This window comes from Podarcis raffonei, chromosome 6 (assembly GCF_027172205.1).
Source record: "Podarcis raffonei isolate rPodRaf1 chromosome 6, rPodRaf1.pri, whole genome shotgun sequence".
Lineage (NCBI taxonomy): Eukaryota > Metazoa > Chordata > Lepidosauria > Squamata > Lacertidae > Podarcis > Podarcis raffonei.
Window position 1 is genome coordinate 24,017,630 of NC_070607.1, and position 13,773 is coordinate 24,031,402.

The 13,773-nt window shown below is 45.3% G+C and overlaps 1 protein-coding gene across 3 annotated transcripts in view; it reads left to right on the top strand.

Annotated features, from left to right (window-relative positions):
• Window positions 1-2,368: 2,368 nt before the first annotated feature.
• FNBP1L (formin binding protein 1 like) overlaps window positions 2,369-13,773 on the top strand; it is a 73,298-nt gene continuing 61,893 nt past the window's right edge. The window contains exon 1 of one of the 3 annotated variants that reach the window (XM_053391670.1): window positions 2,369-2,792. In XM_053391670.1, coding sequence (XP_053247645.1) covers window positions 2,769-2,792 — 24 coding nt within the window. In that variant the 5' untranslated portion in view covers window positions 2,369-2,768. The remainder of the gene's footprint in view (window positions 2,793-13,773) is intronic. The other 2 variants (XM_053391667.1, XM_053391668.1) reach the window with 2 other exon arrangements.

Genomic DNA, 13,773 nt, shown 5'->3' on the forward strand with positions numbered 1-13,773 from the left:
TGGAGCACCTTGAATCTGACTTCTGTGGAACTGAATGTTTTGAGGTTTACAGAAGGAGGTTACATTCACACAAACAGTTATGCTGTTTAGCACTCTAATTCTCATGAGCCACCAAGTCATTCTATGCATTCAATTAGTGGTCCTATTCATGTTTCCCCCACTTGGCAAAAGGAAGATGGGCTGCATTTGACATTACTAAAATGGTGCAGATGCGTAGGGAGTAGCATAAAGAAACCACTTCCTATTCTGTTCATTCCTTGATCAGAAGGACTGGCCAGACCTGGAAGTATAATGAGTGCAAACCAAAAAGTGTGCACTCCTACAATCTTTCCTCATTCACAAGTACTAATGTTGAACAGGGGAAGTCAGGAGGGTCTACTTTCTCTCAAACAGTTATTGCTGGAATAACAATGTTTCACTGCAATCAAAAGCAAACTAATAGTAATTTGTGAGGCGGCCTATAAGGTACGGGTGGGACGTGGGTGGCGCTGTGGTCTAAACCACAGAGCCTAGGGCTTGCTGATCAGAAGGTCGGCGGTTCGAATCCCAGCAACGGGGTGAGCTCCTGTTGCTCAGTCCCTGCTCCTGCCAACCTAGCAGTTCGAAAGCACATCAAAGTGCAAGTAGATAAACAGGTACCGCCCTGGTAGGAAGGTAAACGGCGTTGCTCTGTGCGCTGCTCTGGTTTGCCAGATGCGGCTTAGTCATGCTGGCCACATGACCCGGAAGCTGTACGCCGGCTCCCTCGGCCAGTAAAGCGAGATGAGCGCTGCAACCCCAGAGTCATCCACGGCTGGACCTAAAAGTCAGGGGTCCCTTTACCTTTACTTTTATAAGGTATACAATGATGGAGCTTTTTTCAAAGTGGGACTTCATCCCTGGTATTACGGCTATTAGATGAGAAGCCACTTTGAACAGGGACCCTGCTTATCTTAAGCAATGCACTGAGTGCACTGAATTTTAGATTTCACTGAAGGTAGTGTGACTTCCACACTCAAAACAACAATTAGCAGCCAACATTTTTGTTTCTTCACTTTGCTCCAGCAGCTACAAAAAATTCCTGGCCATCTCCTTCCTCCTCGAGCTTGGCAACTTTTACTGGAACCTATTCCAGACCGAGTGTTTCTAAGCATGTGCAGAGTGACCTTTCTTTCTGAAATGGAAGATTACTAGCTTCTGTCTTTAAAAAAAGACCCACGGATGCATTACCCTTCAAAAATGGCTAGAACCTGTACTTCCTGTTCTGAAATTTGGCCAAGGGCTTGGTTGAAAAAAGCTGCCTGCCTTCACCTTGAGGCATTATCGCAGTCTCTGACTGTGCTCAGATAAAACGAGGTGGCCGAGTTTAAGGTGGTCGTAGCGTGGATTTTACCACTCAACGTTTGGAATGCCCCCTCTAATTAAAAACAAGAAGCCCAAAGCACCTAACTAGGGAAGCAGCAGGGCAGGGAACGGTCTGTGTGCTAGAACCTGGATGTCACAGCCAGTACCATCATTAGGCTAACTAGGCATCAGCCTTGGGCACAGTCCTCAGAAGGGCTCAGTACTAACTTTTGAGGGGCACAGTTATGCAGATCCTCCAAGTGTCCCTATTTTCCAGGGACAGTCCTGGATTTACAGAAGCCATCCCGGTTTCTAATTTGATCCTGGAATGACCTGCTTTTCCTTAGGACGTCCCTATTTTCATCTGAGAAATGTTGGACGGTATAGAGTTATGCGACTCCCGAGCCAAGTAGATAAGTAACTATAGTATATAGTATAAGTATATAGTATATAACTATAAGAAACAAGACGACATCTGAAGGCAGATGAAGTTTTCTTAATGTTTTATTATGTTTTTATATATGTTGGAAGCCACCCAGAGTGGTTGGGGCGGGGTATAAATATTATTACTACTACTACGGGATAGGACCTACCTTTTTCAACGGAGGAATGTTGGAGAGTGTGTTTTATACGGATTATTTTTGTTGCCTCATAAATTTCTGACAGTAGTTCATTTTATATTTCGAATAATTTTATCACTTTTAAAGGAATTCATACAAAGACATTCCTTTTGAAAATCGAAGCTAGTCTTTTTTTATTGTTTTGGAGAGGGGTGCAAGCAGTCGGCCTTGCCGCAAAAGAGCCTGCCACCTGCGCTGCTTGGCGCGCTAAATTCCTAGGCGCAAAGAGCGGTTTGCTCTCAGGAGGAGCGCAATCCGCGCCTCGCCTGCGCTCACCTGCCACCTGAAGCGACCCAGCTGCCGCCTCCTCTTACCTCCGACTGCCGCGCCTCCTCCCGGCGCTGCTTTGCGCGCGGAGGGCGCGTCCCTCGGGCGGGAACAGGAAGCGTGCCGCCCAAGCCACCCCCGACGGAGCCGCAGCCTCGGCTCGCGTCTTGTCCCAGGGCCTCCCTGAGGAGCGGCGGTGGCGGTGGCCGAGCCCGCCCCTCTCCCAGCCTCCATCGCGGCTGCCCGCCTTCCTCCTCCTCCTCCTCTCCCAATTCCCATCCCCAAGCAAGGCGGAGCTGGAGATTGAACCTTCGGCTGCCGCTACCGCCGCCACCTCTCCGCCCGTCTCCCAGGCGCCCGAAGCGAGACTGCCACCCCCTTCCCTCCCGGTGCTTCTTTCGAGGGGGCGACGCGGGGGCAACAAACAAGGGGCGGCGGGGGTCGCGCCTTCTCCGGCGGCAGCAGCAGCAGTAGCCGAAGCCGCAGCAGCGCCCTGACGAGGAGCGCCACAAAGGAGCGCCAGCGGCGGCGGAGCTTTGCGCCGCCTGCGGAGTCGCCATGAGCTGGGGCACGGAGCTGTGGGTGAGTAGTCCGCCCTTTCATTGTGTCTGGTGGTTGGGAGGGGGGGTCGGGTCCACGCTCTGAGGGAAGAAAAAAGAGGGAGGCCGGCTTCGTTTGGGGGGGGGCGCTCCTTTGGGGAGGCGCCGTGCCGGGGATGCGCGCGGGTGGTCGGGGCGCCTTTGTCGGAGGAAGTGTTGTGGGGAGGGAGGAAGTGTTGTGGGGAGCGCCTGAGGGAGGTAATGGGTACTGAGGGGAGGCGAGTGGGTTTTTTTAGGGGGGGGCGGGTCGGGGAATTTTCCCTGGATAGCCGAGCAGAGGGCTGAGGAAGGGCGGGGGACACCACACAAATCCTCATTTGTAATTTTCTTAGTGGAGGCGACCCCCTTATTCCTCTTCCACCCCAATCTCCTTCTGGCGTGTAAAGCGGGGTGCCCCTCATTTCAGGACCCTGGGAGCGGTGAAAGGCGGGTGAGACCCCCGCATCGGCGCCCCCTCCTCCTCCTCTATGGGCGGTGCGTGGGTTGCTCTGGTTTACTTGCCATGCAGGGCCCCCCCCTTTCCTCTTTCTCTGTCTTCTTTCTTAAACAAAGGAAAGGTGTTCGGACACAAGCCAGCAGTGGCACATTGAATGCACGGCTGGGTGAGATAAGCCGGTGGCTCTGCGCGCAGTTTGTGTATGTAGCGAACCCCTCCCCTCCCCCCCCCCCCGCTTAAGAAAATAAAGGTGAAAATGACTTTCAGGTTTGATTGCTTCCCTTTGGTGTGAGTCAGCTGCGCCTTGGATCCTGCTTGAAGAGTTTCAGACAATACTGGGCCACTAGGGTAGGGCTACGAAGAGAAAGCGATGTGCTGGGGGGGGGGGGAGTCGAAAAAAGACAAGGCGAGGGGCTTTTGCTGAGGGCGCTGCAAGCTCCGTTTGGAAGACAAGTTGCAGATCCAGCCTTTATTTGCGTTCATTCGAACTCTAGGGCTAAAGTCAGAGGAATTGCAGTCTTATTGTTGATGCAGGTCAGGCAGGCAGGTCTGAGTCACTGGGAAACCCATATATTAACATTCTAAGACGCTGCTCCTTGGTGCAGAAAATTTTGTGCATAGTACTACAGTGTTTTCTGACAAATCCTTGGGTGGGTCAAGAAACAGGCAAGCGGTTCGTTTTGCTGTTCAGGACCATGCAGTCTCCTTTCTTGAAAATCTCATTAGTTAGAGCTTGCTGATTGCGACAAGGGTAGGAAAGCCAAGGTAAAAACAGCTCCATGGAGCCAACATGACATAGTGCCTAAGGCACCAGCTGCCACTGGTCCGTTGTACAGATGACCACTCCCTCTGTTGGTTCAATAAATGGAAGGAGGCTCATGGTGAACATTTGAGGTTGGGGAAATAATTTTGAAGCCCAATTCTGAACCATATAGTGGCTGGTGCATGACAGTCTTTGACTAATAAAAATGACGTAGGACTATTAAAAATAGGTTTTTGTTGTGTGTATGGGCTATCAGCATGCCCTGTCATTCAGTGGTTATGCTTGGCTCTAGCTTAAGGGGTACTTTGATGTTGGCTTCAGTAGACTGCAGAGATTTTCCCGTCACCATCTGCATTATATTCCAATAAGCATTTTTACAAAATTTAGTATTATATCAAGTGTTTATACACACCATTAGCAAAATAAGGACACAGAAATACTGTATAGTCGTACCTTGGAAGTCGAACGGAATCGGTTCCGGAAGTCCGTTCGACTTCCAAAACGTTCAGAAACCAAGGCGCGGTTTCCGATCGGCTCCAGGAAGCTCCTGCAGCCAATCAGAAGCTGCGTCAGACGTTCAGGTTCCCAAGAATGTTCACAAATCAGAACACTCACTTCCGGGTTTGCAGCGTTTGGGAGCGAAAACGTTTGAGTCACAAGGCGTTTGGGATCCATGGTACAACATGCATTTGTTCACAAAACTACATTAGCTACAGAAGGAACTCATGTTTCCGAAGAGTAAGCTTCTTAACATTTTATAGCCTGTTGGTGTCATGTCAGGTTATAGTGTTTCCGAACCTGTTGGTTTGAAAATAAAATACATATTTTATGTGTATGCGGGCAGCATCAATAAAGCTTGAAATGTGTCTGTTCATAACCCCTCTTTTGGAGGGATAGGTAAAGGAATCAGGCTAAGCATTAAGAATATGGTAAGCAAATCTGCAATCCTAACCCTGTTTGGGAGTTAGCTGCAATGAACTCAATAGGAGTTTCTTCTGATTGGTTACAGTCTGATTGACTGGATTCTGCCATAATATGCTACTTGAAGTAGCCCTAGGTATCATCTTTTTTACTGTGTGTCTTTGTGTGTACCTGACTGCAGTATAGTACATAGTGGCAGGCTTTATTCAGAAGAAACAGTGCAAAACATGTACTGTACGCATTTGTTCTTTACTATGTCATTTACCAGATTTTTCAGGTTTTCTTATTGTTTTCTCATTTTCTTGTTTTTCTGGATTTAAAGCTGACCTGGAAAATCCTTTGAAGATACAAATAAAAAACCTAAACTTTCAGTGTGTTCTAAAACACTTAGTTTATTCTTAAAATTAGGCCTACGTTTATTCCTTGACTTTCTGTATGAAATAAACCTAAGCCTATGTCTTTCAAATTGCCGAAAAAACAATGCTTACCATTCCTCCTGTTGACTTGGTGCCATTTGTTTCAGGTTGTCAGACCCTCTTGACCTGTGTAGATGATCTGCTGATACGTTCCTTTCTAAAACCCTGTCCTGTCTTGTTCTATGCCTCCTGAGTCATAACAGCTTCTGAAGGGAAAAGCGTGCCATTTCTCTGTCAATATATATTGGGCAGTAGTGCAAGTAGCTGCTGCTGCTTCTTCTTCTTTGGCGATCACTTTTAGCCGAGTAAGATTGTCTTCCATAAACACGGTTTTAACAATGAGTCTGTGAGTGACTGTGGAGGCCAGTTCTGGATCCACACGTCCTTCCATAGTGGGGACATATGTTTCCGGGCGGGAGTTGATCACGGTGAGGGTTTGCCAAGCGTGCCTTCCTCTTAGTATGGTTCTCCCTTGCGTCCTGAGTTCGAGTGTCTTCAAAGCCCATGACACCTTTGGTAAAGGCTGTTCTCCAACTGGAGCGCTCGCAGGCCAGTGTTTCCCAGTTGTCAGTGTTTATACTACATTTTTTTTAGATTTGCCTTGAGACAGTCTTTAAACCTCTTTTGCTGACCACCAGCATGACGCTTTCCATTTTTAACTTCGGAATAGAGTAGTTGCTTTGGAAGACGATCATAAGTAGCACTACTATTCTGGCATATGCAGTATTAATTGGAACCAGAGAAAAAATATTTATGCAAAGGCAACAAAGCATTCTTCTGCACAGCCAGTAGAAATGGGCATTTATTTATGCTTGTATTATTTTTATTTGTCACCTACTCTTCACCTGTTATGGTCCCAGGATAGGTCACAACAATTTAAATTGCTTCATTAGAAACAGTTTTAAAACTTAAGCAATCACAAAAAATAGGGTGGGTCCTGAAAATATATACCTCAAGTGTCAGAGGCCAGGGTAAATGAAGCCTTTATAATAGAAAGCAGTATCGAATCTGCTAGGTGAGTTTACCATCTGTAATATCACCCGCCGACTGCAGATTTCTCCTGCTGCCAGTGCCACTGCTGCTTTTGTGTACAGTGGTACCTTGGAAGTCGAACGGAATCTGTTCCAGAAGTCCGTTCGACTTCCAAAACGTTCGGAAACCAAGGTGCGGTTTCCGATTGGCTGCAGGAAGTTGTGAACGCTGCGGGTTGCGAATGTGCTTCCTGCATGGATCACATTTGCAACCCGAGCGTCCACTGTACTAGAATATGGAGTACTGGCCTTAGCTGGAAGCAACCATAGCTGGAAATACTTGTGCCTCATGTGACAGTTTTGGAACCACCTGGGTTCCTAGCCTCCTGCTTCCATGTTCCAGCACAACGGAGTTATAGTAAAAACTTTCCACCCATATTAACCACTGAACCCTTGTGTACTGGCCAAAGATTGAGGTTTCTGGCAAAACATGTCATCTTTGGTATAATTTATATCATGGTAACATTTAGTCTTTAGCCCTGAAGACAGTTGCATTAGCAGGTGTGTCTCATTAATTTAGATGGGGATCAGCATATGTATCTGGGACAGCATTGGAGCTCTAAAGCAGAATAAAGAAGAGAACTAGTGTGTAAAAGTAGTAGCTTTTCTCAAGTCTTGCTATGAAAATCGTAGAACTGTGGAGTTGGAAGGGACCACGGGGGTCATCTAGTCCAACCCCCTGGGGCTCTCTTTTGCCCAACGTGGGGCTCTTCCACTGCTCCAACACTTTTATGGGAGATGAACAAGAAAAAATCCGCTCTGCACCTGAGAATTAGGATTAGCTCCTGTTTGCACAAATAATGATGAATTAGACATTTGAAGGATTGCAGATTTTGATAACATTGATGGCAAAGGAAGACATGTCATGAATTGTGGTGGCAGACTGTCTAGAATCTGATTGCAATGAGTAACTGATAAATTTCGATTTGTATCTGTATTTCTAATAGTATATGCTATTGTATATCTGTTGTAGATTAGTGGGGGTTTTTTGTTTTAAAAGCACTTTACGAATTTGTTCTTCTGGCTATACTTTGTGCCTCATAACATTACTTATAAAACAAGTGCTTCATGTGTAAGGATTTACACTGTGTGCTCATAATACTTAGATATTTTTGTAACTTTTGATACAGAATTGGAGTCTGGCAAGTTCCAAAAATGATAATGACACACTTCACAGCTGACCTTTGGAAAGCTATAAATCTGTTTCTTTATAGTGCAGGAAAATGGCTTCAAGGCTTCTTTTGAGATGTGTGTCCCCACAGATTATAGGCACTCCCTGAAATGGCTTAATCTCTGGTGTGTTGTACGCACTTGCTTCCCCTCCCTCCATGACCATGTTTTTATTTTTGCCTTTTATGTACCAACAAATGATGTATATTCATTACCTCGATTTGACTACCTTGTTTTGGGAGGAATTCAACATTTGCCAAGGTGAACTTTCCACCAGTGCAAGCATTTCAGCTTGCTAGGCACAATGATCCCACCTCTCCTCCCACCTCCTCTCCTGGCTCCCCCAACCACTGGGGGGGGGCAAGTGTGGGGAGGAGAGGGGGCAAAAGTTCTTGCACAGGGCTCCTGGTAACCGGACTTGTTACATGGATCCTGCGCTTTGTAATTAAACAAATGATTGAGAATTAGCTGAGGGGCTTAACACATTTAAATGCACGCCTGCTCAACAGTAAACCCCACTGATTTCCCAAGCAGTGTTAGAAATTAGCCAGGCGCCAGGTGCGTTTTGCAACTGGCACAGGTCCACATGTGACCAGAGATGGATATCTCTGGATGCGAGGTTGGGGACTGACATCTTCATCTGGCTGGTTCCTCCATCTTTCTTAAGCAGGTCTGCAGAACAGCTGATTTATTCCATGGAGATTCCCACATTTTTCTCCAAGGTGTACATGGTTCAACCCCCCCCCCCAGTTAATCCCTATAACACCCCTGTAAGGTAGGTTCAGAGGCTGTGACTGGACCAGGGTCACCCTGTAAGCTTCATGACTGAATGGGAATTTGAACCCTGACCTCGTCCGGCACTCTTAACCATTGCACCACACTGGCTTCCTACAGTTATTCTGCTCTGAGGTAGCTTTATAAATTAAGTAGGTAAATAAATAGGGTGAAAGCAAAATGCCACTTAAAGAAGGATCTGAAATATTTTCCTTGAAGCCTGGATTGGTTTTATTCTGTATTGTTCTATTTGATGTTCTAATGTGTTGCAAACCGCTTTGAGATTTTTTTTCTTTAAAATATACAGTGGTACCTTGGGTTACATACGCTTCAGGTTACAGACTCCGCTACCCCAGAAATAGTGCTTCAGGTTAAGAACTTTGCTTCAGGATGAGAACAGAAATTGTGCTCAGGCGGCGCGGCAGCAGCAGGAGGCCCCATTAGCTAAAGTGGTGCTTCAGGTTAAGAACAGTTTCAGGTTAAGTATGGACCTCCGGAACGAATTAAGTTCTTAACCTGAGGTACCACTGTAAAGCGGTGTAGAAATGAAATGAAAAACAATAATAAATGCCATTGCAAAAAGGCACCTAGTCATTCTATGGCAGGGACCTTAACCCAGGCTTAAGGTGACACAGCATCCTTTGTAAATCCTTTGTAAATTGCCTCCATGTTGGGGCATCTGAAAGGGTCCTGAGGAGACCCCTAAGGAATCCATCTTTGACTTGTAGCTTAACTTACATTTTACTAGCCCCCCCCCCCGACAGTGTATTTGGAAAAGAAAAATGCAGCAACTGTAACTCTATCTATTAATTTCTTTCGGAATGCTCTCTTGTGCTTAAGAGTAGGAAACTGTAATGGAATGTGGTTGTGGCAGATAGATTTCTCAGCCACGTATTGCAAAACGTTATGACTCTGGACTATGATGCAAGGTTTTTTGTGTGTGTGTGTGTGCTCTTGAGTGAGTGCTTTTACCTTTTTAACCGTGTTTTTTATTTATTTATTTCATGTGGATGCTTTCAGACTTGAGCTGATTCTTAGATAAGGGCTTTTTCCTCTGCAAGTTCCGTAATGGAACCGACTCCCTTTGCTTCAGTGCTGTGGATAGATAACAGAAAGCCCACAGAAATGTTACCAGTTTTCCTGCTCATACCGTAGAGGCAGCTTGAGTGACAGGTTAGGTGAGTTACTTGCCTGGAAGGAATTGTTATTGCCCACAGGTGAGTTGGGTAACTGTAATGCTACCTTACTCTAGAATGGCAAAGTTCGTTGAGGCATGAAAATGTAATGGGGGGGGAGCAACTTACTAGGCCAATTGCTGTTCCAACTGAATTTTGTTTTACTTCACCCTGTTAGTCAATATTTTTCCAGCAGTTGTCTGAGTCCACGGACATGTGTTTCCAGGGAACGTGAATCACTGATCCTGAGGGTTTTTGTTTTTCTCCATTAGTTAAATCTTCCAGATTGACAGGGATATTCCAGTGGTTTTCAACCAAATTGTTCTAACTTATCTGCTGAAGTAAAAACTCTTCTCTTCAATTATAGTTTATCTAGCTCAGTAGTTCCCAGAACTATTTGCAAAGTGGACATGGTATTATTTTTCAAAATAATACCATCTGTCCCCATTTTTACTTTACTAAAACCACGTAGCTTCATTTTTTGCTTCTTTTTTTTAAAGTTAGATTGTCTACACTTAACAACCCCCTGCTTCTTAAGAATTAAAAGATTTCTGATAAGAAGCTACCTGTCAAAATATCTGGCATATTTGAGACCACTGAAGTGCAATTATTCCATCACAGCTGGGGGTGAAAGAATGAGGGAGGCTAATATCAAATTAAGCTTGAAACCATGGCATAGTGGAAACACAAATACCGGTAATACATTCTGACAGCGGGATTTGTGAGCGTTGGCTGGGATCCAAAGGGCCACACAAAGTGTTCTGGATGTGCACTGAAGCTTTTCAAACTCTTCCTCCACCATGATCACCCAAGTTCTTTGTATGCTCTGAAAAGCCAGTTCTGAATGCCAGGCAACCCACCTGAGCGGTTTTCATTGCCTTGCAAAAAGTTGCATCCGGAAGAGGGGGAAATTAGCAATCCCTTCATGTGCGGGTAGTGAGAAAAGGAGAGGCCTAGGTGGTGGTTGTAATGGCTACTACTCAATTTATTTATGCACCATTAAAATCGCAGAATGGTTTACGGGATTAAAGCCAGTTCATCAAGTAAAATTATAAATGCTTAAACTGGCAACAGCAACAGAGTATTTCCTGTAGGCACAAAGCAGCTTGATGGAGGTTGAGCACCCAGGTGGCTGTTCTGGTCCATGGGATCATAGAATTGTAATGTTGGAAAGAGACCCTGAGGATCATCTAGTCCCACCCCCCTCTGTCCCCTGCAATGCAGGAATTTGCAGTTGTCCCATACTGGGATTGAACCTGCAACTTTGGTGTCATCAGCAGCATTCTCTAGCCAGCTGAGCTATCCAGGTCCTTTTTGGAACTTTGTCCTGGCATGGATCAGCTAACTGGAGATAGAAACAGTGGGTTAGACAGAGGGACCTTGTTGCATTTCCATTCTGCGCAGCGATAGCCCTTTCAGTATTGCACAGCAAAGAAGTTGACCGGGGACAAGGACAGGGTTCTCTTCCTCCACGGTCTGCTTAGTATTTCTGAGCTTTGTGTCAACTAAAGGCGAACCAAGTTTCTGTGTGTGAGAATGGGATGTGAGCTTCAGCTTTACCCACTTTGAGGTAAGCAGCCTCCAACCCACTTTCCCCTGGGAGAATGTGTCCATTGGTGGCTGTGGAGAGACTTTATCCCTCCTTCTTTAGTGTGTAATGAAACACCGTGTCTGTTCAGTTCCATGTTTCCAGGCTTTGATTCTGCAGTTGTGAGTATGTGGCCAGCAGTGGCAGTGGTTGGAATAGAGTGCGTGCACATTACCTGCTTGTGAGGTTTCATGTCCATCAGCTTCCCCTCCCCTCCCCTTCTGCACCGTGCAAGTTTACCTTTGCACCATCTCTGTGGGAGACATTGGTACTAGCTGTTAAAATCATAGAATTGTAGAGTTGGAAGGGACCACAAAGCTCAAGAACCCATGACTCTGAGATTAATCTCAGCAGAGCTATCCATCCCAGTGAGAAAGCATTGTTTCACCACTGCAGTTTAGTGAAGACAGCATACACTTCAGAGAGAGGGAGACATGGGAGATGCCCTGGTTACTTGCGCTTTGTCCTTCTGTCCACAGACGTAGGCAGATGCTGTTGGGGACTCGTGTCTGACAGTACACTTGAAGTGGTTTGGAGTTTGCAGTGTTCTCTTAATGTTTGTACAGAATGCTGTCTTTTAGTGCATAGTACCCTTTATCCAGTTTCAGTCACCAAAGTTTCCCCCTTCTGAGCTCTGCAGTATGCATAAGTTTAAGCTGCAGGCATATATAGCCCATGCTGTTCACACTGGCTGGAGCTAATGGGAATTATAGTCCAAAACATTTGAATGGCACCAGATTTTTGCAGCATCACATGCTGTTTATTAGTGAGCTCTGTTTGGTGCCTTGGCAGAAAGTTTGTGTACTCATCCTTTCGGGCAATTGTCATTTTTTCCAGCTCTATAAAATCTTGAAAAGGAGGGGGTGGGAACAGAAGGGTATAATTAAATGTGCGCCCTCCATACTGACTTTTATTGCCCAGTGCAATTGGTCCCCCAAAGTACAGAATCTTGGCTGATCTTTGTAGCTGTAGTTCCGTCTATAATAAGTGTTGCTCAGCAGCAGCTGGGTGATCCTTGATGAAATGAAGGCTGTCAAACAGCAGTATTAGGCACAGGGCTCCTCACATTTCCAAACACCAAAATGGTACCTCATTAAAATAAAATAAAAAGTTTGGTAAATGAAAGACGTTTTGTCAAATGCATAGATTTTCCATAACTCTGAAACGGGTGTGGAATCTGCAGTCCTCCAGATGTTATTGGATTGCAAATCCATCTCTCTGACTGTTGGCTATGCTGATTGGGACTGATGGGAGTTCGAGTCCAACATATGAAAGACTTCAGACCCCTGGATCTCTGTTCTCAAACACTGCTTACTTGCTCTTGTTTTGTATGCTGTGAAATCACACTGGGTATTATTGTTCTACGAATCAAACACTTCCTTTGTATGATACTCTCGTAAAAGACACATTGTAAAACATCAGCCATTGAAAATATCATCTGTTTCAATAAACTGGTTTATTTTCTGGTACATAGTATTTGCTCTTTAACACTTATGCTTATCTGATATTTGCTGAAGAGAGAGGGAATGTGGCAGAGGTTTGGGCGCAACAAATAATGCTTCGTGAATGCTCCATTCAAACTCTAATGGATTTGCATGTTTCCACCATTGTGAGGCAAATTGCCAACTGCTAATAGAGGAGGCCATTGATAACTAAATTATAGATATATAAAGCACTCTCGAACATATTTATAGCATTAACTATTACATAAGTAATAAGACTAACTCTACGGTCTTTGTACTCTTGGCAGCTGCTACCCTGTTTTGATGCTGGCATAATGTGGTAACAGGGCTGTTCAGCCAGCAGCAGAGTCTACATCACTGCAATAGCTGCAGAAACCGCAATTTACGCTGATAGCTAGTTCCACAATCCTGGGAAGTTCTGTCACCAGTAGTTGAGCACAGTGTTGCATGCTGATTGCGCCCACATTACTGAGCAGAAAAGGCAAAGAGATCAGCAGCTACAACTACAATATACAGCTGTCTGCAGCTCAGTGGGAGAGGGCAACGTGAGAGGAAGAGAATATCGGTCTTGGGAGTCCTTTCACTGGAGGTGTAAATGTGTCCCCGGCAAAGCAAAGCCTATCCTGAGATGGTCCTGCCAGCACCGGTAATTTCAGGGCATGCATTTCATGGGTTTGAGTTTATTTGTCACTGTGCGCTTAAAGACCACATTCAAAAATGGACACATTGGCTGCAATGAGGACACACAGCGTCTGTGCTTGTAGGCTCCTTTAGTCTGTTCTATGAGCCAGGGAAATCCTCTCTGTGCCTTGGGGACAAATGTATGAAAATGGGAAGCACACGTGTATTTGTGTGTGTGTATGTAGCTCTGTTTGAGTCTGTTTGAGTCTACAGAGTTTTACGTTGTGCTATTAATAAATCTTTGACTAGAACACCGTCTGTGTTCGACAAGCTTAAGCCTGTTTTAATCACTTGTACAAATACGTTAAATGTAAGCAACTCGTCCTACAGTTGTTGTTGTTGGGTTTAATTGGTGGCAGCATAGTTAATATCACAGCAGTTGATTAAATATTAAACGGAACTTCTGGTTCAGGCGTTATGTATGCTGACTTAGCTCCACATTAAGAAATGGATCTACTGTTCAAAATACATGATCGATACAAATTTGCTCAGCGTGGATTAACGTACCACTTCCTTCTCTGTCAAACTTGTAGACATCTTCCAAAA